This window comes from Seriola aureovittata, chromosome 5 (assembly GCF_021018895.1).
Source record: "Seriola aureovittata isolate HTS-2021-v1 ecotype China chromosome 5, ASM2101889v1, whole genome shotgun sequence".
Lineage (NCBI taxonomy): Eukaryota > Metazoa > Chordata > Actinopteri > Carangiformes > Carangidae > Seriola > Seriola aureovittata.
In genome coordinates, this window is record NC_079368.1 from 27,305,125 (window position 1) to 27,332,400 (window position 27,276).

Below are 27,276 nucleotides of genomic sequence, written 5' to 3' on the forward strand. Positions count from 1 at the left end.
TTAGCAGGTTACTGAATATATTACAAGGTCAACCGAGCAAATACTCACTAGTTTTAAACAAGTAAATGGGGATTAATGCCACTAAATTATCCATACTGAGGTTCTAGACTGTGATTTTGTATCATCAGCGTATTAAGAAATGTAAGGATGTGAATACAATGTAAACATGGTCTTGGGGGAGTATTTGACATTTATACATTTGTGTTTTTGGGCTCTGTGCTTCTGCACATTCAATTTGGAAAGGAACAGCTCATCATCTGTCAGATGTTGGTTCTGTTATGGCTGAAGCATATATGGCTGCCAATGGAACCTTTGGACTGACATTCATTGATGATTTCCCTGCTGATGGAGGCAACAGGATGATTGCAGAGATACGTATAATATCACTTTGTGTGCTCAGATTTAGCCAAATGCATCAAAACTCATTGGACAACATTTCATCACTCAGCAGGAAAATTATTCTAAATGTACAGCCAAAGCAAACAAAGAGCTGAAGGAGGCAGCAGTGAAGGTCTCGGAGAGCATTGCCAGGGAAGATAGAATGTGTCTGCTGTTGTCTGAGAGTCAAAGACTTCAGCCAGTCACTGAATGCAAAGGATTTTCCACAATATATCATTATGATGATCTTGTTTGACTTAATGTGCATCTGTCCAGTTACTTTTGAATCCCTAAACTTTGGGCACTATGTGGGTTATATCCCGCACACTTCTCTCTATGTTTATGTAAACCTACTCAAACTAAAGCTGGTGCTTGTCACTTTAATGTCATATCCATTGTTTCATTTTAAACTGAATGTGCTGAAGCTCAGAGCCCGAACAACAAAAATGTGTAACTGTCCAAATACTTATGGTCTAGACTGTAACTATGAAGACATGCAGCTACATCAACTCATTCACAGTAACTAAACCGAAACTCTTTCAGTGTGTTAGTATGTGTATTGTGGATGTGTCACCCAGGCCACCTAAAATTACATCATACGTAATGTCAGACATCTTATTTGGCATTGCTATAATTGGCAATACTTTAGATAAACTAATGAAGACAAAGAAGAAATAACATGAGTGAAAAATAAACATCCTCTTCAATTAAGTTGAGTTAAATTTGCTGCTTAATTCAGTTTACACTCACATTCAATTTTATTTTGGCTGAGAATGTCTCTATGGTTAATCATTTTTATAATTTGACGGTAACTTTAATTAGGCAAAAAATTAGAATTAATAACATGACAGGACATTTTATAAGCTTACGGACCCATTAAGATCATGATTATGGGTGAGAAAGGGAAATGAATACAATGCTCTCAGAGCCTGAGAGATACCTTTGTACACACAAGACTGTGCAGCTTTATATACACGAGACCACGCAAAAGATCAATGTCAGTTCTAGCAGTGCAGAGCTAATATAGGACCTCCAAGATTCTTTTTGACAGATGTGTAAATAAAACGTCCTGCCTGTGGTATCAGGATAGTATTGCTGATGTTGCCTTTGTGAAAATTTACTTCAAGGGAAGTGACACTGTGACCACAGGAGGTTTTCAAAAGATCCAGATGCTGCTGAGTCACAACTCCTTCACAAGGAAGGCTCTGTTCATTTTACTATTCCTCCTGCGTTCTGACTTTGAGGAAGTACTTTTTTTTGTCAGATTAGCACCCCTGGCCACAAAGTCTAGACTTTGTATTACGTCCTTCTTTTTCTGCCTCAGCTAGGCCTGAAACTAAACCCATCGCCCATCCCATCACCATCTGTGCATTTTTACCTTACTTCTTCTTCCCTTAATTCAATTTTTCTGCCTATTGCACTGCTTCCTTCCCCTCTCTCAAAATAAGAGATGGGCTGGGATCTATTATAGGCCCTATACCGCTCTCTGTACCTTAATTTGTCCTTTCAGTCGTCATTTTCCTACCTCCTTGGAGGGGACCCTGGATCCCTTCCTCCGTGACCACCAGCTTTCCACCATGGCAATGAGGCAGGAGAGCACCACGCCGGCTGCCAGGACACAGAAAACTCCCGCAAAGCTGTGTATGTCCAGGGCGTTGCCACGCTGTCGTGTCTGGACTGAGCTGTAGAGGTCACAGGGGCTGTCCTTGGGCCACCACTTGAGTTTCAGTATATCCATGTCCCCGTTTTGTTGGAGCTCCAAGATTCTAGGAGATTGGCAGGAAACATGGGCATGTAAGCATAGAACACACACACAGAACACAGAAGCTACAAAATCTTATCCGATATATCACTTAGTTAAAATATTGTATCTGCATTTTCAATTTATGAATCTATGTTTTAGATTTGTTTACCCTATAACTTCAGGTTTATGGAAAGTGAAAAAGGTCAACACATAAAGAAGCAAGCATACATGAAAAGGCAGGCATACATGAATGAATGTGCAGACGCATGAATCAGCAACAAGCCAGCAGCGACATTCAGAAGAGTAACACACCACTGTCCAGAATAAAATTAGTTACTGGGTATGATAATTGATGGTGTGAGTGCCATTTTAATGATCACAGAGACAAAACACCTCTTATCTATTCAAAAGAATGAAAACAAATTTTCAAAAGTCAATTGCACAAAACCTGACAACACTGCAGCTTTGACTGCAGATGCTATAACGGCTCTCTTCCATTTGAGGGCAGTGTTTGCCAGTTGAAATCCTCCCTGATCTCTGACAACCATATTGGGCTGTCAAACTCATTATGGCTAACATTAATATGTTTTGCAGCACAGCGCAAGTACACTGCCACAATGTCATTATGCAGCCTAGCTTTAGTCCCACGATTGATGGCTTCAGAGAGGATACAGCTCAGAGGTTGATAGGGTCCCTCTGTTAGGCTTCAGCTTATTATTTAACTGGGTCGTTCGTTTTGGTTTGGAGGGGAGCTGCAGACACACACACAGACAGCCAGGCGTACAAAGATTCCGTTAGCATTCGGCTGGATATTTAACAGGCGATCCACCGTGGAGGAGCGAGGGGCACATGGAAAGGCAGAAATAAAGACGAAAAATCCAGTCTGGGAATGTGCGTGCACGTGTTTATGGATATACCTCCCTCACAGACACATGGATACTAAGACAGAAAACAAATAGATGCAAATAATGAACTAATAAACTAATCCACCACACTGATTGACACCAACAGGGCAGATACACATTCAGAAATGAACAAAGTTAGAAATTTGACTACATGCACGCCCAAGCAAACTTTAACAGGATTCATATATTTGTACTTAGAGACAGATGTTTGCAATTATCTGCAGAACTTCCTGGGGGCAAATGCCTCCTGAAATTTCAATGATAACATGCTGACATGAATGACGGTGCCCATCTCTCATCTTCCCTTTTCCTCATACAGAATACGCAACATGGACCGAAAATCAATCAAGAAATGCAAATTAGTCCTGCAGACAGTTTACATAATTAATTTCATCCACAATAGCCAGAAAAACACGGCTCATTTCAATGTAAATCAGAAAAACAGGCTCAGCATGTCGCACTATAACCATGTCACTCTCATTTAGGGACATTCTCTTATCACTTCCTCTGCGCTACTGTGCTGGTAGGAACCGGGGAACTGCATGGTTAAAATGCCAGTTGTGATTGTAACTGATTGGGCAGAATGAGAGGAGAGGAGAGGAGAAGAGAGGAGAGGAGAGGAGAGGAAAGGAGAGGAGAGGAGAGGAGAGGAGAGGAGAGGAGAGGAGAGGAGAGGAGAAGAGAGGAGAGGAGAGGAGAGGAGAGGAGAGGAGAGGAGAAGAGAGGAGAAGAGAGGAGAGGAGAGGAAAGGAGAGGAGAGGAGAGGAGAGGAGAGGAGAGGAGAGGAGAGGAGAGGAGAGGAGAGAGAGGAGAGGAGAGGAGAGGAGAGGAGAGGAGAGGAGAGGAGAGGAGAGGAGAGGAGAGGAGAGGAGAGGAGATGAGAGGAGAGGAGAGGAAAGGAGAGGAGAGGAGAGGAGAGGAGAGGAGAGGAGAGGAGAGGAGAGGAGAGAGAGAGAGAGAGAGGAGAGGAAAGGAGAGGAGAGGAGAGGAGAGGAGAGGAGAGAGGAGGAGAGGAGAGAGGAGAGGAGAGGAGAGGAGAGGAGAGGAGAGGAGAGAGAGAGGAGAAGAGAGGAGAGGAGAGGAAGAGGAGAGGAGAGGAGAGGAGAGGAGAGGAGAGAGAGGAGAGGAGAGGAGAGGAGAGGAGAGAGGAGAGGAGGAGAGGAGAGGAGAGGAGAGGAGAGGAGAGGAGAGGAGAGGAGAGGAAAGGAGCGAAGAGAAGAAAAGAGAAGAGACACATAAAACACTAATTCGAACAGCACATCCACCAACAGTCATTTTAATAGGAGATCGTGTCCACCAACTGCTGGCTGGATAGCGGGATTGTTTGTCTCAGACCAATCAACACGGAGATTGGAAAAGACTTTGTTTAGATGATATGCAGTATTGACACAAAACAAATTAAATCAAACTGATCTGTGCTGATTACCAGGATTATACAGTATATATAGTTCAGCAGTCGTAGTATGGCCTAGTTATATGCCCTGCTTATTATCCTGCTGACATGAATATGCCTCCACGCACTTCAGCTCTGAATTTGTTCTTTTTCCTTAGTGCAGTGGGTCCTTATTCCTTTCTCTTTCAAAAATGTTTCGGACCGTATTGTCAGACAACACCGGACTTTTCCTTCTGACACTGATTCATGCCTGACCACTCGATGCTCCTTCCGAGTGCTACAGTTCTGATTGCTGGAGGAGCAATGGTGCAAAAAAACAAAAAACAAAGAAACAAAAAAAAAACACTTCACTGTTGATTTGCTAGCTTCAAATAGCTAAGATGAGTTTTTTGAACAGCACCTTGTGTTTAATTAAAATTTAAACAGCATCCTTACGAGTTTGCTCTTAGCTGACGAAAGTATCACAGAAAAACAATTGTAAATGAAAGTCAAAGCAAGTCTTTTTTCTTAGATAAATGTTTTGCCTTTCACATATTACTGACCTTTTCATCTGTCACTCTGACAACAGATGCTTCTCACACATACAAAATAAACAAGCCTGCGCTCTGACAGACAGCTTCAGAGAATGACGGATTACACACAGGCTAATGAGATGGAATAAGAGCAATCCCACCTATCAAAGAAGTCAGGCGATGTTTTGTCAAAATATTTCATCATTTCATTTCTTGCTTGGAATTCAGCCAACTTCTAAAGATTTCTTGTTTGAGTTGACGTCTTTCATGTCTGTCAAAAGAAGAGGCACGCTTTATGTTTTGGAGTCGCTGTCTGTTATCTCTGCTCACGCGCTGACTGCTCTTATGTGTAACAAATGTCATGTCACCCTGGTTTTGTGTGGCACTTAAATAGTGGCAAATAAGCAAAGGCATTTTCTTGTTTCATCCACTTTAACATCTGTGAACACAATTACTGTGGACAGTAAATGCCTTTGTGACAAAATGCTACAAAAGATGTTTATTGCTGACCTTTGAGGGAAAACAGACAAACATTGGAAAGGGTAATTAACATTTCTTTTCTTGAAGAGAGAAACAGCGATGTCACCTGAATTTAACTGTGAAATATTTTCACAGTTAATATTTAAATCTAAAAACAAACCAAAAACTGATCATTTTAAATATAATAGTGTGTGTTGAGGTTGCTGGCTGTATCTATAAGTTAAAGATCCCTTCTCTGATGTGATTCTCAAATATTAATGAAAAAAAAACTCACTAAATGCCAACCTTTTCCAATTCTAGACAATCAAAAGGATGCCAAACAAAACAACAAAGATTAACTAAAAGGTGTACCCCCCAACTTGATCAAAGATCAAACAGATCAAAACATAAGAACAAACATTTCAAAAAGAGACTTTCATCATAGAAATTATTAGGATGTGACTAAGCTGTATGTAACTTTGAGGGAGGACAGAGCGGAACAGATTTGTGATTCAGGACAGAGAGCTTTTTCTCTCCATGATATTACGACCTGTCTGGTTGTGGAGCTCATCATCTATCATTCTGCAGTAATTGGCCTATCAGAGTTATGCAAAGGCTGCTTCCTGATAGGCCCTTGAATCAAACCTGAGCACTGTCATGCACTCTTAAGAACACACACCCAGACACACACACACACACACACACACACACACACACACACACACACACACACACACACACACACACACACACACACACACACACACAATGGCTACATATACAATTACCTTACATTTATCTCATTGAGGTTAAGCTGCCTTTATCCTGCCCACAGTTAGACAATAAATACACTGGATTGACTCTAATTGTAGAATACTTGCAGGAAAGAGGAATTAATGTTTTTCCAAACATCAAAATCCTCAGCCCTGCCTGAGTCTGGACAGATGGTGCAAACCAAGTGAAGAGGAAGACGTTCACGTGCCACACAGCAGGTCCCTTTCAAATATGACAGCAATCCAAAAATATGAACCTATGAATGGAATACAAATGTGACAGAGTAATTCTTGCACTGATGATGTGTCCGTCTCGAGCCTGGTCACTTACAGATTACGTAAGTGTGTTCACAATGAGTCCACACATAGAAGATCAGTTATTGACAAGCTTAACAGGCATCTTTGTCAACTCATGGAGCTACTAGACAAGGAATACTGATGCTTTGTGAGAGAAGGTGAGCAAGGTGATGTTCATTTTTTAACTCACGAAAGCAGTGACCACTGTGCTTCATTTATCTCTATCCCATGGTTGAACGTCAGGATGAAAGGCCACTGTGAGCTGCCTGACAAAAACATGGGTTGAGTCAAAGGTTTCCCACAGTACACCATCTGTCTAGATTTTTAATTTGGCTGCTGCTACCGCACATTTAAAAAACACGACCATTCTGTAATGCACAGTTTGTTCGCAAACAATTACAAACTGACATAATGAGAGCTAGGAGCAGCTAATTAAAGTGCATGTGTGTGTGTGTCATGGCCTTCATGTCTTCATGAAAGATCCACTACATTACACAGAGATTGATGGAGTTCATGGTAAAGCACAGGAGAAGTAATCTGACAGCTCATTTATTTAACCCCACAGCAATGTGTTTTTTCCGTGCACAGTTATCTAAAAACATTTTTTTGCTTTAATTTTAGTTTGGACATGTTGAATACTGAACTGAAGGAATGTGCAGTTGATGTGTTTCTTTTTTTTTTTTTCCTTCCTTCAAGGGCTGTTTGTGTTTCTTCCTCAAGATGTCATTAGTCAGCACAACGCTGCCTGAAGTATCAGGAAATAGATCAATTTAGGCCTCGTCCAGTACATTGTTATATTTCATTTTTTTTAGGGGGGGGGGGCATTTTTGCCTTTATTCCAGTAGGACAGTGACAGATACCAGGTGACCACTGAGGCGCCCCCATTGGTATATTTCTAAAAAAAAGTAGCTTTTCTATTATTATCGCTTTTCGTTCACAAGCTGACTGTGTCACTGAAAACTGAGCTTTTGCAAAAAGACTTCCAAGGTGATGATGTTCATTGATGATGTTGATTTGTAGGCAGGGAAAACAGAATTTTTGGCTTGTGATGTCTTTGTTGTTAGCCTACTGCAACAGGTAATCATTTTTTTCAGGTTTCTGATTGGCTCGCATGGCTTTACGGTTAGGGTTTTATCACTGCCTGTTTTTTTGACATGTTTTTTTAAGAATAAAGGAGGAAAACCCCTGTTTTAACAAATACCTTGTGTTCGTGTGTACTAGGCCTTAATCACTAAGAATAGCATCCACTATATATCAGTGTAGTCTGAGCATGTAAAGTACAGGTATTAATGTCATGTCCTGCATTATATAATACTGGGGTTTAATGTCAACTGCATGTTAACATCTAATTAAATGCATCATTGTCAACTAAAATGTACCGTATATGTGACGGTTTCAATGTCAGTGTCAGCTGCATGCATGAGGAGAGTAAAGTGTGTTTGATAGATCAAATGTAATTACAGAACAAGGGTTAATTTAACTGTGTCTATGTGTCTGTTATGGCCTCTTTGAGTGAAACAGCTGCCCTGTGTGTGCATGTGTGTGCACGTGCAGCAGGACTGTGTGCGCCTCTTTGTAATAGCGTCTTACTATATTGAATGTATGTGTATTGTGTATGCATGTGTGCATCTCCGTGCGTCTTGGAGTGCGGCGTCTATGAAACAGCTGGTGTGCTGTGAGACGCATTAACACCGTGTGTGTGTAATGAGTTATCACCTTGCTTTAAGATCGTTGACTTTGACTGGGGAGATCTATAATGACTTTAACACTCCCACTGGCTGTTAAAGCAAATGAGCAGGGGTTGCTTGTGTGGTGAGGGGCAACTGCTGTATGCCTCTGTGTGTGTGTGTGTGTGTGTGTATCTGTGTGTGTATTTGTCTGTGTGAGAGTGTGTGTGTGCTATGTCTCTGCCTCCCCGTTCTCTCCGCAGTGGCTGCTACTGCGTGGACTAGATGTTGCCATGGCAACTCTATGGCAGCAGCCTTGATGGTAGGATGATCACACATTATTAGTTGACTCAAGCTGAAAGGAAGAATATCACAGTGACTTAGATAGGGGACAGAAGTGATTGCATTATGTTAATAACTGTCCTGACATGTACAAACATGTGTGAGCAAACACACAAATACAATTTTACTCACTGAAGCTAAATCACTAGATTCAAAACGAAAAAAGCCGAATATTAAAAACAGGATGCAGCCTTTATTGGACATGAAAGTCAATATCTCGTGTTTGACTTAATCAAGATTCTGAAGGACCTTTTATGAGCTGGAATAGTTATAATTTATTCTAAACAAAAACATTTCATGTTTAAATATGTATTACCTAAAAAGAGGGCTTTTAGGAGCTCATTTGACTTTATTTGACAGCAGCATCTATTTGTAACAGTTTAATGAGCAGCCCCGAACGTTATAAATGATATCCCTACTGGAGTGAAAATGGACTGTTAAGAGATTTCACACTGTGTTGCTGCACCACTGCTGGGGTACGGGGTGTCTTTCTGACTCAAATGGATGGTGGGACTGTTGGAACTGGAGACTGTAGACTACAAAGTGAGTTTTGAAAGCCTGTTATCTCAGCACCTGGCAAACTGATCGTTGAGTCATTGGTATTGATCAACTCGGGTATCAACTCCCTCTAGATATATAATAGCTGTTTTCTGCTATGGGACAATAAAATCTCACTTATTGCCCCTTTAAATGCACTGTAACTCTATGTCTTGTGTTGATTCTGCAGTCTTTCCCAGGCCCATCCATAAGGCCTCTATAAATGCAGGTTATGTCCCATGCTGCTCTTTCCCCAGCAGCAGGTTTTACTGCAGCTGTAGCCAGTTAAAATGCAGAGCAGTGTGAGTTAGATGATCAAGCATAATGTGAAACAGTTGAGTGAATTTCAGAACCGGCTAGATAGACCTCTTAACTGTTTCTGTGAGAGGTGTCGAGGCATAGTGCGTCGTCTCAGCGCGTACTACCGTATGAGGAACAGCGAAATATGTCTGCAGCAACGACAACAGTCTTGATCATTTTTGCGAATATTCTTCTCCTGTCACCTCTGTAGCAAACACAATTTTAAGTTGGAGACAGTGAAAAGTGGAAGTTGCGGTGAGGTGAGAGGTGGAAGAGAGAATGTGAACGTGAGGGAGAAGAGAAGTGAGTGAGGTGGAGAATAAGGGAAAAAAGAAGATTGTGTGAGAAAATGAGTGGGTAGCAAAAAAAAAAAAAAAAAAACAGAGTATGATCAGTCTGGGTGGATGGCTGACAACAAAATCACACAATGGAGGAAAGGAGAGCACAGCAGAGAAAGCAGAGGGAGACGGGGTAGATGAAGTAAGCTGAGTTAAGAGAGGAGAAAAGACAATGGATGAGATGAGTGAGCAGAAGAAGAATGTCAAATGAAATGAGCAGAGAGGGGGATGGAAGAAAGGGGATGAGAGACAGAAGTGTTATGCTAAAATGAGTTTGTTACTCTGTGACGACTGTTGGTTGTCAGCTCCTTAAATGAGAACAACACTGAGCTGACACCTCAGTTACTAGCTTAACACAGAGCTGGCAACATCAGCGGTCTCTGGCTGCCTCACTGGTGTTAGCCTCACAGGAAAACATGATGAAGAATAATGTTCATATAATTATAAATAACTCAAAAAAAAAAAAAAAAAGTTTCTGGAAGCAGTTTCACTGTAGCTGTGATGACTGCTGCGTCAGAAGAGTTTGAAGTTTTGCTGTCAGAGTACGAGCATGTCTTAGAAAATATGTGATTTGTTTGTGAAAATATCTGCACTAAAACCTGTACAGTGAGACAGACGTATAGCAGGTTTTTCAAGGTGAAACCTTGTGTGGCTGCTGGCATTTCAATTCAAAGGGAAATGGGCTGAGTTGGAGAGTTCACAGAGTTTGAGCATTGCTTGTAGTTTTCCCAAGTAGTGAGAGTGACAGAGTGATTAGGGAGGCCAGCCTTCAACTAAAGAGCTGAACTCTAGCACCCGTGTCAGCAAACAACCCGCTGAAGCATCTCTGAATCACCACAAGCTAAAAGCCTGCTGAAGCTAATTTTTGACCTGTCTGTAGACACGATGGGGAATCAATAAAGCATCAGATTATTGTTGTTAAATCATGTTGCATCATGTGACCTGCTTCAAAGAACGAACCAAACCTGCTGCTTTGTGGTAAAAATCACAGAGTCAAAAGAACAACTACAAGCTGACCTGTGCTGCAGTCACTTTCTTTATTCGTCCAAATCATTTTCCCACTTTTGCAAGCAGGTCATTGACTGAGTCTTAGTGTGGAGCAGAGAGACTCTGCAGACTCAGGTGAAGGGCACCTGCTCCTGATTGTTCTCTTCTTGTGTTAAAGTAAAAAAAAAAAAGAAAAAAACTGATAGAAGCTGAGACTGAAGCACGCTGACCCACAGCCACATATCAATACCTCAGTGTCTGGAAAGTCTGTTTATTCAACCACAGACTGCTGGAGTCATCTCAGACAGAAATATTATTCCACCTCTGGCGGTGCATATTTGAGTTTGTTTTAAAGTGGATTTAGTTTGGTGCCAAATATAAAAATAGTAAACTACGGAAGTCTTTCCAGTGACCTTCATAGTCGTCGACTGATCATTTCCGATAACATGCTGGTCTTGCAGTTACAGTGTGCACAACTTGATTGGATATTGAGGAAATTTGCTGAATTTCTATGGCTGAGTGTTTAGAGGAGGAGAGTCCGGAACAGATAACACACTGTTGAACATACTGTCGAACAGCATCAGACATCCTGATCAGTTCAAACATGTTGATTTTCTCTTTTGACTTTTGAGGACTGTCAACATATCATCACCACGATGATGAATAATTTCAAATTATAAGTTTAAACAGCATGGCTTCTATTGCACAACAGGTGCAAACTACAAACAACGCTCAAGCTTTGTTCGCTTTCCAACTCACCCCATTTCCCTCTGACAAACACACGGTCCATAATTGCTGCAGTCCCCCGACATCGGAGCCTGGCATTCTCTTTTACTGGACAAATTATCACACACAAGAGACACAGCAAACGCCATGCTCCATCTAGCAAAATGAAGTCAAGTGAAAAAGTAAATCCATGTTAAAAATCTTGTATTGCATAACCCTTGTCTGAGCCACAGATGTTATTGTGTGCACTAATGCTCTGGGAAGACAAGAAACTAAATGCAAAGATGTCATTCAAACAGAGCTGGTTTAAATGGAGGTATGGCTGATATCCACAGATCTACATATGTAGAGCCGCTACACTTTTTGAAAGGCACTGAAACACACAGAGCTCAGGTCACCACAGCAGGAAGATGGAGACACCACGGAGAAACATGCAGGGCCAATGTTCCAACACAAGCCCTACCACCACTCACTACAGACTGCGAGGCACCAGTGTTTGTCACTGAGCCAACATGTCGCCCTTTCAATAGTGTTTCATTATATTGAAGCCCAAGGAATGGGGTAAGAGAGGTTATTTACCCACGAGTCTTTGGTCCCCTCAAGTAAAGTTTGCAAAGCTTAATTATTCCAATTAGCACTCTCAGGGTCCAATGTCATACACTTTGTCAACAAAGTTTTCAATTAAGCATCATTAAAGCACAGTGTGGGGGTGAACTGGAACACCCCCAGACTATGTTATCAAGCCGAACTATGATAAACAACACGCAGAAGTCACACAGTCATTAACCATCATTAAGACATGGAGAGAGTAAGAGAGTGACAGAGGATGAGTACGAGCCACATCCCCATCATGAATTGTGATTAATAAAGATTTAATGAATGTACTAAGCGTGTGGGCTGAGTCTGACTGTGATAGATTGGTACAGGAGTGACAGCTTTAGAGCACAAGAGCTTGGAGCAAAGTCAGATATAGAGAGAGAGAGTGAGTGAGAGTGAGAGAGAGAGAGAGAGAGAGAGAGAGAGAGAGTGAGTGAGTGAGAGAGAGAGAGAGAGAGAGAGGGAGGGAGATTTAATTGACACTTGACATTAAATCCATTTTTTGTCATCTGGAACAATGTCACTGTTGTAAAAACACTCATACACACACAAATGCATACACACAATCATTCTTTCTTTGCTCACCACCCCTGGGGAAAAAATGCATTATCTTCCCCCATGGACAGTGATTTCCATGGATTGGAAAGTGAGGGCTTCAGAGCCTACATCTTAACTTGAGCTCACTGTGTAAATGAGTGTGTATGTATGATGGAGAGGGAGAGGGGATGAACCATATTACTCGCTTTTTAGCCTTCGGCTGCTTCAGCAGGAGCCTTGATTAAGCTTTATTTAGATTATGCATGTAGCTCAAAGTATCATGGGACTACAAGGAACCTTCAAAATAAGAACATATTCTGAACCAATTTGAAGGTCTTCAGTGTCTGAATGCAAAAAGAATTGTTGCAATTGCTACTTGTATTGTGTCCAGATGTCTCTTTTTCCACTCTACTGTTATTATTCTTTTCCTTCCCATGAGATCAAAATGGAAATCAGAGAAAGAGAGAGAGCGAGAGAGAGGGAGAGAGAGAGAGAGAGAGAGAGAGAACGAAAAAAATAATCCTGAAAAAAATGCCAATATGCAAGTCAATATGTCCCTTGCTCCATGGGGCCCCCAAAAAGAAAGGAATAGTAACTGGAGCTAGAAGTCACTGAGGATTTTGAACTAAGTGAAACTTTTCTCAGTAAAATGTATTTTTTCTACCATCGCTCCAAGACTTGAGTTATTCTACTAATACAGTATAACATACTATGTACTATGTAAACAGGCTAAAGCTGCTCTAGGCAACTAACTAACACAAACTGTGTTATACAAAATGTCTTGTTTTGTCTGACCAACAAAACCCGCATGTTTGTCATTTTTAATGATATGAAACAAAGGGAAGCAGAAAATCCTCATACTGGAAAAGCTTGAACTGCAGAACGCTGACATTTTTGAGTGAGAAATTATTCAAACGATTATATAAACAGTTACTTGTTAATTTTCTGGAGATTCACAAATCAATAAATGATCTATGCTAATGCTAATAATCTGTTCTGTGGGTGTGAGTGAGTTCTCTCTGCAGTTTTGTAGGCATAACACCTACACTGAGTTGTGAATGTGTGACTGACAGTATGTAAATATCCTTGTTTTAGGGTTCAGGTGAAATTAGAATTTATATTGACTTATTACAAGGATACTTACAGAGACTTTTTTTAAATATTTATTTTTTTTGTCAGAACTACTTTACAGTTTTGACAGTTGTGACAGAGAGCCAACAGTACAGGAGCAGGTATTATACCCATAGCCCTCTTCTGCAGACTGTGTTTACTACCCTTCTGCTGGGACTACAATGTAAGATTTACAAAGGCAGCTTTAAAAGCTATTTATATGTGTCCTTCAATGGTGCAGTTCAGTTTATCTCTATCATATACATTTCCAAAGAAAAACTCCACTGCACGATACATTAAATTTCACTTCAAGGTTCGCAATACTCAAACTTTCACAAGTCAGTTCATCAACAGTTTTTTAACTATTGTTGACAATTTTATTGTCATGAGAGCTGCTGATATACAATCTTGCCAGAATACTGAAAGCATCACAAACAAACTATTTTATGGGCCATACAGTTTACTTTGTATTCACGGGCACCCACCGCACTTTAATATCACTTAAAAACAACTTTTAGTGAAGAACTACACACACCACATTAGTGACACATCACTTACTGTGGTTGGACTTCGATTTATCGTCTGGATAGGATTTAAAATAAATGCATGAAGGAGCTGAGGCTGTAGAGGGAACAATGAAGAAGGCATGTGTGGATTGTTGGATTTAAGACTGAAATAAAAGCAAGTCTGCACCATGATATTAGGAGTGAAGGGGAGAAAAATAAATAACACACATACATACCCCTCACTCTGCTATCTCTCTCACATAAGTATTTTAAACGTAGCAATAAGGGAGACACATTAGTGAAGTTCAGGAGCCAGTGACTCATTCTTACATTGTCACATTACTCAAATGAAATTCATATTCCACAATCTAATACTGATCTTTATCAAGGAATCTCTTGGAATCAAATTTTTGTCTTTATGCAAAAAAACGCATGTTTCCTTGAAGGAAAAGGAATGAATCTGAACAAATCACTTGCAACTCAAAATATTCCAATCTCTCACAATTGTCCAACAACTTCACCCATTTGTGAAGGAAAACCGGATCAGCTAAAGGGCGATATCAACCATGTCAGGGAACTACAAGCCACAGACAAACAGGCTAATTTCATTTCAAAATATGAAGCCTGTTTCTTGTGCCTGCTCACCGCAATTTAACCAATGGTCTCTGAGGTGTGATGTTGCCATGATTGCAGCAATGAATTGTCACTGTTGTGTGCATCATTTGGCCCCTCAAGCGTACCATACAGCACGCACTGCCATGGTCCACACAGAAACACAGCCTGCCATGGTTCTATTTTAAAAGCACTCAACTATCAGCCCTCAGGCCACTGATGAACACTTGCCTGCAGCCAGGTAATAAAACAACGATATGAATGATCTTTGTTGCTGAATTGAACATAACAAGCAGCATGACCATAATCAAATCCATATTATTATTATTATTATTATATATTGTTTTATTGTAGATCTGGAACTCTTTTTGTGCCTGAGTGGAAAAGCAGGATTTTTATGGAAACAACCCTCTGATAGCATGACACTGATATCATAATGAGCATATAATTCATTTTCTCTGAATTGTTTATTCCTACTGACATTTATCATCGACTTCCACTGAATTCGTCGCACCCGCTACATCAAAGATGAAGTCAAGATTTAGATTCTGCAGTCCTAACCATAATACAACACAAAGAGATACCTCATCTATCTTGCAATGAAAATGTAAAATCTAACTATGTTCAATATGCACAACAAAATGTCTCGCCTACAGCTTATCATCTTAGACTGCAGCAAGCTCAAGATGTCCATCTGCTGTGGATTAAATCTTCGATTTGCAATTTTCACTTCAATGCCTGCAGACTCGCATAGACAAAAATAATATATGCCTGTGAGAGAGGGTTTATTTTTTTCAGTCTTGCCCCTTCAGCACTTCAAAACAACTTGTCAGTAGCTGTCAGTTTAAATTAGTGGACTAACCCTTTACACCACTGTTTCTCTGACTCTGGTAAATCTGCGGGCTGTCTCCATCAATCTGAGATCAGCAGCATCCACAAGCCCGTACACAGTCGGCCATTATTTGTTCCACGCTGCCGACAAATACACCCAGATCCAGAGTCCCGCACAAAAACAGAAACACAGGCATGAAGTGGTGCTGCACTCGAACTCGGGCAATGGTTTCTTCACAAAATAAAAAGGTTGAAAACGATGAAGTTCTAGCAGCCTGTCTATCTCTACAGATACTGCGTTTCTCTCCGAAGTGTCAAAGCAAATAAATTCCTTTTCATCTCTCATATTACCACCAGGGACGTGCAGAGTAAACACTCCTCAAGTATGCAGAAAGCGCGCACGCACACACGCACACACACACACACACACACACACACACACACACACACACACACACACACACACACAAAGTAACAGCAAGATTCCATCTTCAATCAAACCACACAACATCTAACTATTTGTATTTTTATCGATTAATGGTTTAATCTCACATGTTTATGTTCTCGTTAATTGTTTTCTCTTTTCTTTCTTTTCTTGTTATGAAGTTTTATTTACTGAGGACATTTCATTAAGATCAAGATCTCTTTAGCAAAAGAGAGCAAAGAACAAATTATGGACATAGAAACAATCACACAAAGACACAATAATTAATTAATTGAAAATAGCAATAAAAATACTGTATCAGCAAGTAAACCTTTCAAGTTCCTCAGAGGAGCGAGTGTTCCTAACTTCAAACTGGCACACCACAGATAATATAAAAGATAGTATGATTGTTTTTTTCTGTTTTCAAAGGAGAAATTTAACTCTGCTTCTGTGTAAGAATGTAAATAAAATGATGTAGTTTATGAACTCTGAGTTACACTCTGTTTATGGAACAATCTGATATCAATCCAAATTAAATTCCTGTGTTTACAATGCTGTACTATATCATATTCAACAGTTTGAGACCTTGTAAAATGACTTGGTGCATGATGGAATTGATGGAATACAGGATGGCATCATCATCATAACTGAGAGTTGGAAAATTAATATTAAAAATGTAGAGAATAAATAGACGGGGGGCTATTATTGATCCTTATGGGACACCTTTTTAAGTACTTCTAAGAAGTTAAATTTGAAAATGATGACAAGAGCAGTCTACCAGGAAGGTATGAAAACCAGCTGCAAGCAGATATATCCAAACCAATGAAAAGCAACTTATCTGACAAAATGTGACAGCAAGAATCAAAAGCCTTACAAAGGTCTTGATATAGAATGTATTCTAAATTAAAGATAGAAAAGCCTGCGGCTGAAGTCATTATTTGTCATGTCATGAAATATCAAATGCAAAAAGAGAAAAATGCCTGACAGGGTATACTGATACATGGGATACAGAAGCTTTATATCGACACTGTTCTCTCAGACAATTTGAGTCGACACATGTGTCTGTGCTGGCATCTGAGAAGGGTTAGGCAGGCTCAGCAAATGTTGGCTGCTTATATAATTCCCCCCCTTGGCTCTAGTGGTTTTTGGCCTGCTTTTGCCCTGTCTGCCCTGCACTGCTTTAGAAATCCCTTTTTAGTGGATGAGATACATACAGTACAGTATTGCACTGATGACAACAAAATTAATACTCATCTCTTTTCTGTTCATACTGCAACGTGTGTCATTTGTAGAACTAATAACATTCAGGCTTGTAAACTAGTTCCACAACAAGTATTTTGGAAAGGTGCTGTCACAGCATTCTGGGCGTATAGCTGCCCTCAGAGATTGGCTGCTTGATAATTTAACAACACCAAATTTTCTGCTACTATCAAAGTAAAGTGTTTACCTCAAAATTTATCTTGACCACAGCTCTGTATAAGGAAGACTAATGCAGTGTTAGAATTACTATCAAACAAACCTTCACAGAAACCAGTACAAATATAGCTTTAATCTAGTATTTAAAGACTATTATAAAGTTGATGTTTCTACTACTGCTGGTTGGTGGAGTTATTGTAAGGATAAATACAATCTAACCCAGTAAACAATGATTTTATTTCGAGCAAATGCAGGTGGCCCAGTAAACACAAATCCAATTGAAAGATGCATGAACAAGTCACCAGACTTGTTATGACCAGGCCACCGAAGATAATCAAGCAGAGTGAAACAGTTCTCTCCATGATGTCAGGGCATAGACTGCTAATATAATTCCTCCTGAACCCCCACTTAGTGCTTCATTAACCTGTATAATGCAGAATGTCAGGATGAAAAATATAAAAATCACACATAAAAAAACCCCCAAAACAATTATACCGCAGAGATTATTTTTCACGTGATAATTCCTCTGTTTGTTTTCGTTTGAACAATGGAGACTGTGAGTAAACTGTTTGAAACTGTTTTCCCGTGAGTGTGACATTGCCCCTGAAATAATAGGAGGGAATTAGAAACATGGCCTGTCAATTAATTGCTTGTTTATTTTAATAACAGCCATGATAGGCAATATTCTGGAGCGAAACGCTTCACCGGATATAGAGTTATAAACAGACTGGCCTAGTCACTCACACACTCTGAAAAGCTCGCACATTTTGGCCCATGCACATAAAATGTGGTTCCATCTTTTACCACACACATACACACACACACACACACACACACACACACACACACACACACACAAACACACACACACACACAAAAAACAACACTACCTATACTATTTTACATTATATAAATTATGAGCTTAATGAAGGCATTAGACATTTTAGTTTTCCCTCATATTGAAATGATCTCATGCTTGATGACGAAAATAAAGCCGACATGATTCTCTGTGGGGATGCAAGCAATCCTTTCACACCTCATACGACTGAACCTGCATCTGGAGATGTGGTTTACGTCGCAGTATGACATTGAAAAATTAATCAAAACAAACAAAGAAACAAAGAAACAAAGAAGAACACTCAGCACTGCAGAAGCACAGCACAGATGACAGTTCAGCGGCGGAGATGAGCAGATTAATGAACTTTTGTGTAGTGTCTAAGCTTCATAGTAGCCACCACAGATAAATTCAGTTACTGTCTTGATTCACGAGAATCTCTGAACCAAAAAAAAAAAAAAAAAAAAAAAAAAAAAAAAAAAAAAAAAAGCAAAACCACAACCCCCCCACAGCAACAAGATAAACAGCTGGGGTCAGTTTGGATACATCTACATTGTGTACTCTACGTATTTGTGTGTGTGAGTTGTCACAGATGTTTAACCTCAATGTGAACTGATGGTTCACGCTGAGGTGAAGCAACCTAGCTGCACACAGGTTATGAAAGTGCCATTCACCCCTTTCCTCTGGAAGATAGATGTAGAATTTAATCTGCTATTTACTTTGTGTCTGACCTAGAGAGCAGATTCTTCAACCACTGCAGAGGGGCAAACTTTATGGCTGTGGCCATTTTTATTTGGCTGACATAAATTTGGAGCAGTCATAAAAAACTTAGAAGACCTCTCCAGAAGTAGAATACATATGAATGCAATTTTCCATTAACTCTTCTCAAAAGCAGAGGATATTTCTCAACCTTCAACTGAAGACAATACGACTGAAACAAATAGTGTAGAACAAAAGTGACGGCTCCATCATTGCGCATGTGAAACATGTGCTTTAAATAACAAATAAACTGCAGTGAAGGATGCTGCTGACTGTTGTTTACTGTTAAGACTCTTACCTCTGGGAGAAAATGTCCCTGTAGGGGCTGCCATGCTGCATGGCGATACCATATCCACGGTCTGGTGCGTTGTTGCTGACAGTGTAGAAGGAGCAATCCTCGTCATTATTAGCAACGTACTCCAGCACTGCTGCATCCCACACGAAACCAAACCGGCCGTACTTCACCTAAAAAGAAGAATAGACATTAAGCACACTTAACTATGTTCACAAAGGTGCATCTTCATCTTATCTATTTTTAAGAATTTTGTCATTTAGGTTAATTTTGCAAAAACACTGTTAAATTCCAAAAACATAAGTGGAGGCATATTGTACTGCATACTGACCTACTGTACAGTTATGTGTTGTGTAGACCCACACTTTTGTTAAAACAGCATACCACAGACATTTACATGAATATTACCTGCACAGTTAACTCCTTGTTTCTTGATTAAATGTGTACTCACATGTACCTGTTTCTGTACCATCTTCTGTGTAAATAACACATAATAACTGTGTAATAAGGTTGTTGGTTTAGTACCTAAAGGTGAAACCTCATCATATATGTCTATTAGAAATGTAAATGACAGTTATCGGTTAAGCTTATCCATGATCAGTTAATAGCTGCTCTATAAACCTTTGCATGTCTTTGTGGAGGAGCTGAATCATGGTCGAGGCTGTGGAGGTGGTCAGAGAGGACAAATTCACCCCAGCTCACAGAGATTTCATAGCAACTGTCTGGCGTGTTGCACCAGGATTAGACTTTGCCGTGCTGTAAGTTTGCCCATCCTACAACAATTTTACCGTTTAACATTCCCTCTTGACAAGATGCACAACTGTTAATGGCTTTTTGGCTCATCTTTATTGCACATCATGTGGGTATGCTTTGGACACATTTTACATTTTTATAAGCCTATCCTTGTTTTGTGTATGTGTCGTCAAACTGAAGGGACTGCAGGTGTTAAGTATGTACTTGCAGCTTGTGGTTAAGAGGAACGTGAAGGTCAAAGTGAGTCAAGGTGAGAATCACAGTTTGTTTTATAGATGTTGAAGGTGGACGTTGTTTACGCGGCTTCTCGTTAACATTCAATAAATCTATATTTTCACAGGAAAATGAAAAGTTGGGAATAAACAACCTGGCTGTGGTATTCACATCATGACACCTCTTCTGACAATTCACTCAAATAGCCTAAGGTGAAAAGAACAACAGACACACACGCACGCACAAACACGCACACACATACACACACACTTTTCTTCTAACACATTATTTTGGACTTGGTGTGTCATTAACTTTAATGGAACATTATGAAATTTTAAAACCCCTTTGTCTTCACTGTGTGTATATGCGTGTGTGTGTGTGTGTGTGTGCACGCGTGTGTGTGTGTGCACGCGTGTGTGTGTGTATCACCCCAGTTGGCTTATGTGTGATGACTAATGTCTGAGAACCGACAAGACCCTCTGATTGGGTAATTTCACAGTCTGTAGTCCTCTGAAGTGTATATGTGTGTGTGTGTGTGTGTATTCATGTGTGTGCACGTGTGTGTGTGTGTGTGTGTGTGTGTGTGTGTGTGTGTGCAATAATTCACTGCAGGGCATCAGAATGGCTCATTCTGCTCTTTACAACCTTAAAAAGAGTGGAAAGAGCGCTTTATTACTTTGAATAATAATTTTATGGCTTTTCATTATTGCTTTTGAATTGGAAAGATTACGGGCTTTGTACTAAGGAAATTAGTAAAAAATCTGTTTCAACAGCTTACAATTGAACATTAAGGACTTTTTTTTTTCTCACGACATTTGGGTGAAAGGGGCTGAAAAGAATTATTATGCACCCTATGTACGCAGTGACCTCTGATGTCAGCCACACGGAAAACACAACCAAAGCTTTTCTAATCTCATGAACACTGTGATTATCCTTTAGCATATGACGAACCTGAAAACCAATTATAACAAAAAGTGGGAAAAAAAGGAGCCATACCATGTGTACCACCTTTAGCTAAAAACCCTATATTGCAATAAAAGGATGGATATTTGACCCAAGCTGGGTTTGGAAAACTTTTTAGAAATGATGTTCAGGTTGGGGTCAGGTTGGGTCACGTCGGCCTTTTGGTGGTCAGTTAGGGTAAGCTGGAAAGCTGTGACCATGGTAACACAACAACTGCGTGAGAGGGTTACACAAACTCAGTGCTTCAGCTAAACTGTATCTGGCTCCGGTTGAATCACAATCATGTGATACAAGCCTTTGTCAATATCATAAATAGATGTCAAACATGATTAAACTTTCACAACCCATGGCAGAGTTTAGAGCGATATTTGGGTCAAATACATGTGAAGATGGTGACATGATGACCATGTTTAATGGTCCAATCTTTATTTTTTTCTAACATTTTAAATATTTAGCTCAGTTCACATACATAATTGAGTTTGTCTTGATAGAAAAGCTGCAATTTTGTCAATATATAAATAAAAATAAAGGTCTGTTTTTTTTTTTTTACTGCAAAAACAACTGATGTAGACAAACCCTTAAACAGAAAACATCAATAACCTAGAGTCAGTTGTCAAAAAGCCCCTGTGTCACAAAAGATCTGTCAATCAAGTTAAGCTTGGCAACAACTTGCACTCTAGTCCTTTGTCCTTTGAATTTAGGTGTGTTAGCTTACATTTGGATAACGGCATGCCTGTAAGGGAAAGAACACAAAAACAAGCAAAAATAAAAATGTTTGTATGGCTTTAAAAGCCCCCATGGTGATGCCTTTCAGAAGAAAGAGCAGAGTGGAATTAATGTGTTTACTTTGATTCATGAGCCATTTTAGAAGTGGAATGGAGGAAGAAAATAACCTGGACTTGGATATATGCCATACCCTTCATCAACCAAAATTTAAAAAATGCTAGATCACAAGAAAAAACACAAAGAAAGAGTATAAAATTGAGTCTATATAAAGTGAAAATGAGAGAATGAATGAGAGTGGAGAGAGTCCTGCACATTATAACAAACACCCCTGGCCTAAAAGACTATGGTATAATGAGGCTGAAAAGGTTGAACACATCAGGCTTTAATGTTGTTGGCTGAATTTTCATTCCTGCATTAACAAAGTCTAACAGGATATAAGAGATATAAAACTCCTCATTGGTGCTGTATCTTCATTATTTTTTGCCATGTTGGGCCCCTTCAAATGAAGATCAGTTCAAATATCTTTACTTCACGATAAGCCTTCTTCAAGTGCACTGTGTCGCCTGGAATCTTTAATTCATTCAAACCAAACTCAATAAAAATTCGAATTTTAATAATGCCAACATGGCATACAATCACATAAAAGCAATTATCCCCGCAATGAAAATGATGCTGGGGCCAGTGAAGGGAAATACTCTTGTCTGTAGCTGCTGCTGCGTTTCACGAACAGAGACAATGTATCGGTGAATAGGGAGCACTTGATCTGATGTACCAGAACAAGTACTCTATATGCAAAGCATTTGTTTAATATTGGCTCAAGGTTAATTAATTACTGAAGACAAATTCATGATTGCAATGGTACCATAAAAGTGACGTGTCAAAGGCCGCTTGCTCCTGTTGCTGTACCTTTGGTTGTGATTGTGATTGTTCAAGCAGCTCATATGAAAAGGTTCACAGCTTTCTAACTGCTAGGAGCTGTCTGGGCCAGAAGTCTGGTAAAAGCCTTCATTATTTTTTCTAGCTGCCTTCAAATCAGGCCACGTTGAATGTACTAGTACTTTGTTTTGCCTTTATCTTTATTCTTGGTTCCTCTTCTCCAAACTATCAAAAATACTGTTTTCCAGTTGTCTGATACATATAAGTCATATCCCTGCCATCTGCAGCATGCCTAGGTCCAAATAAGAGAGAAGAGACTTAAAATCTACCATCTATCTGTCGCTATAGGAAATGTAAGGTCACTGGCAGACAAGATGGATGAGCTCTCGAGTTTGGTAAGGACTCAGTGGGATTATCTAGGCAAGGCAGCTTTATATGCTTCACAAGCCGCATTTACATGCAATGAGTAATCTGGCAATGGGCCATACTCCAATTAAGATGTTATTCATGTTAAACTGTTTACATGCACCTTTGACGCCCTGCATTTGACTCTAGGTTTCCACTTAAAATAATATTCATGTCCACCTGTGATGTCCTGCGCACAGTTGAAACAGTGTGCTGGTCAAAAAAAAAAAATATATATATAAAGATACTTCCACTGGCTACTTCCTGATTGTAAACAATAAAATGTTTCATTTAACTTTCAACAGTGGGGTCATGGAGTCAGGGCCTCATATTCATTGCAGCTGAGTAACATAAATGAGTGACAAACAGAGATTAGATAATAGTTAAATAAATATTTAGGAAATATTCCAAAGAAATACAATATTATGTGGAAAAATACACAACAAATTGTATTCTTGTTCAACTAACTATTTTAATATAGGTGTACAGTATGACCTGAATACTGTAGTTGCAATTCAAAGCGAGTCAAAATGTTCATCTATCAAAATGACCAGGGTTGAAGTACCAAGAACACAGACGCAAAGGGCACCACCAGAGTGATGCAGTCGCTCTGAACTTTCAGCTGATACAATATGAGGAGGAAGAGGGAGACTTTTGCCAACACCCTTTCACACATCAGCAAAGTGCAGATACTGAGTTATTGATTCTTGGGCATTAAAGTCATAAAGAGATTTCACGTGTCATTGTTTTTGTTCCAAAGGAGGTTTGTGTTTGAAGAACAACAGACTACTTAACATGATCACATGAGGATCAACATCCTGCTCAAACCCCCCTCCCACAATCGTTTTCAAATCTTTTTTAAATGCTAATCTGTCGGTATATTGTTCTTTGCATTACAGACTGCATTTTAGGGATTTCATATGTAGTAAATTTTCATTACATACGTGTTTTATCAGGGTTTATCAAACTGCTGTCTACACTTTTTTCACATTTAATTCCTATGGTACAATTAATACATTCTTACTTTAATGTAATTTCATTCCATTTCAAGTTTTTCCCATACAAGTGCTTTTATTTCTGAGTCAGAATTCCTTAAGGTCATCTCTCCACAAAAACAAAAAGATTAATGAATAAAAAAAAAAAGAAAACTAAACTTTTGTTTCAGAGATGCCGGATTTTCAAACAAATGTCTTGTTTCCTGCTCAGTAGCTTGCTATGCTATTGCATCTGCGCCTTGATCAAAGCTAAAAATGGGAAGCTCTTTGTCACAGGAGGGAAAGTCCAACAATAGAGGAGAACAGTCTGTCTCTCACTGTTACATTGTGTTCATCCCTCAAACAAAAGCCTCAATCAACGAATCCAGAAAGACTCTTTATGAATACAGCCCACCAGTGGGATATGTTCATTAGTTATTTTTGGTATTCAATATTACCTTTTAAGTAGAATTTTAGAGTTTCATAAAACCCTATATTATCATACAAATGGGGAACAAGAGATAAGATATTGCAGTCACCGCCTATCCTAAAATAGTATCCAGAGAACTTTTTAGTTCTTTCATTAGCAGGTGTGTTTGAGCATTAATGTCAAATCTGCTAATATTAATATGTGTGGTTGTATTTGTAAGCCTTTTCTGAGGTGAACTCTTCAATAAATGCTGCTTGAAAATGTCTGTACTGTGAGATTAGGTCATCATGCACATGCAATATGTATATGCAACAAACTGCTGCATCTCAAATATGTCCTTCACGTAACACACATGCACACACTGTACACTAGCACGCACTTTTACCTCTGTTCCATGTCCACGGTTGTGACAATAGTCGTGCCAAGGTAATTATCAGAAGCTATTTTCCTCTGAAACACTGACAGACACTCGGCAACTATCACACTCACACACACAGACAATCGCATGCACACGCACGCACGCACGCACGCACGCACGCACGCACGCACGCACACACACACACATCCCAAACATCCACCAATGAATCCTAATCATTGCATTGGACCTTGTTTTTCTCTCTCATGAATGTGACATGGACAACCCAGTAAGAGCCATAATCACTGAATTAAAGTCATCTCAGCATCTCTTTTCCTTCTCCTTTTTTTTCCCGTCACACCACTCACGACACTTTTTAATTTCCATCCCTCCGTCCAGGGGAGTAGAGAAAATGAAACTAATTCTGCTGCTCTTTCATTGCTTGTGTTCTATGTGTCCTGTTTATCAGTTTTAAAGGGTTTTTGTGACAGTGGAGCTCATTTAATGAAGCCATAACGCCACTGAACCATGAGACTGAGCTATTTTTGCTGCAGCTCTGATTTGCGTTTTCTTTTTCCAGCCACAGGAAACATAGCATAGTTAAATTAAAATATATTATTCCCTACTTTTCCTCCATTATTTATCATTACTAGCTTTAAATGTTTTAGAAAAACACTGGCTGGATTGTGACTAGAATGTTAACATGTTGTACAACATCATTTTACCTAACCACAGTGTTACACGGTAAACATAGAAATTCACAAGAATAAACAAAATAAAGGAAAAAAGTTCTTAAATGACTGAATAATAAAAAGTTGGGAAATGAATACCATTGCAACTCTGCAACAATAAGAAGATAACAACATTAATTTTGTCATTAGAAAATGCAGGGCAGGTCAAGTTAACAATCCTAGCATCAAATAATTAAAGTGAAAGGAACTCTGGTCAAACTGAAATCCAACAGCTGATAAAAAGTGGCTTTAGAAGGAGAGGATGCCAGATTTGTTGGTAATCTCTCAGCCCTGGAAAAGGACAGTTTGAGACCCTTGAGTTTGGATATTTGAAAATCTCCTGTCTCCTATAAATAATATTAATATTACTTATGCAGCAATGCTTTTTTTTGTTGCAATATTTACTCAAGTTCACTATGTTTTCATAACTTTTAACAAGTATTTACTTGCCCTAACCTTAACCTTATCTTTTCATACTCTTCCTAAACTTCACCAGGCACTTTGAGTTTCTGAGAAACAACCATAAAAACATATAAACACAAACAACATTTCCTCCAAAGCAGATCAGCCAAAGCTAATTTGCGGTATGTGAACATATAATTTACGGGAGACATGGTTGACCAAGGCAGGCTTTACAGGAAAGTGACGTGACCTCATCGAAGAGGGATAGATCAGAGTGATAAAGAAAGTTTTTAGTCTGAATTTTATAAAAAAGACCTTATTTCAGGAGTTTAAAAAACTACAGTGTCAAGTATTCTTGACACTATTATCAGCAGTAACATTTTCGATCAAAACAACTGTTGAGAGTCTGGATTTCCAAACAGAAAAGCAAAATTAGGTCAGTTCACTTCTTCTTGATCAGCCAGATGAAGCAAATTACGTGAATAGACAAAAGATGGAAGGGTGAGGGGTGAACTCTGAGGACTGCTCGACTGAAAGAATGGGCGTGCTCCTCAAGGTGAGTTCATACTCATTCTGACTTATAAAATTCTCTCCAGACAACACTTTCCAATTATATTACAGCACTGGCCCTATGAGTGTTGAGGCAGGTTTCGAGAGGTCCTTCTATCTCATCCATGGTTCAAACAGTTTGGCTTCAGAGTGTAGCCATGCTGAAACTTCAAAACGGCTAAACTACTCCAGGGTCCACTCTCTCTCTCTGTCAGACTCTTTTTCTTTCTCTTCCCCTCTCTCAGAGAAATCCCTTCAAGGGCACCCAACATGCAAAAGGAATAGCAGATTCTTCATCTTGCTCTAAGTTTAAACTCAAACATATCAAAAACCATCTTTTTCCTCATCCATAAATTACATCTTAGATTACAAACACTTTTAAAGTGGCACATAACAAATCGTCCCCTAGTGTGAAGTCAGTTTCTTAAATGATCGGTATTTAGCCTTTTAGCAATGGATGTGAAATGTTTTACACATGGGAGGTAGTGTGCTTTGTTCTTTCCAGTGGGAATACACTGATGAAGTGGCTGCAACAGTAAAAACTTCAGATGAAAACTCATGGCCGTAATAAAGGAGGACAGGCTTTCCAGTTTCTATTCATGTGTTATTTTGTTATTTAGTA

General features: G+C 39.5%; 1 protein-coding gene across 3 annotated transcripts in view; it reads right to left on the minus strand.

Annotated features, from left to right (window-relative positions):
* Positions 1–27,276, minus strand: part of grid2 (glutamate receptor, ionotropic, delta 2) — a 469,811-nt gene that overhangs the window by 13,155 nt on the left and 429,380 nt on the right. For all 3 annotated transcript variants that reach the window (XM_056376388.1, XM_056376390.1, XM_056376391.1), the window contains exons 14-15: positions 19,284–19,450; positions 1,904–2,144 (exon numbers count right to left, since the gene is read on the minus strand). In XM_056376388.1, the coding sequence (XP_056232363.1) occupies positions 1,904–2,144; positions 19,284–19,450 (408 nt within the window). The remainder of the gene's footprint in view (positions 1–1,903; positions 2,145–19,283; positions 19,451–27,276) is intronic.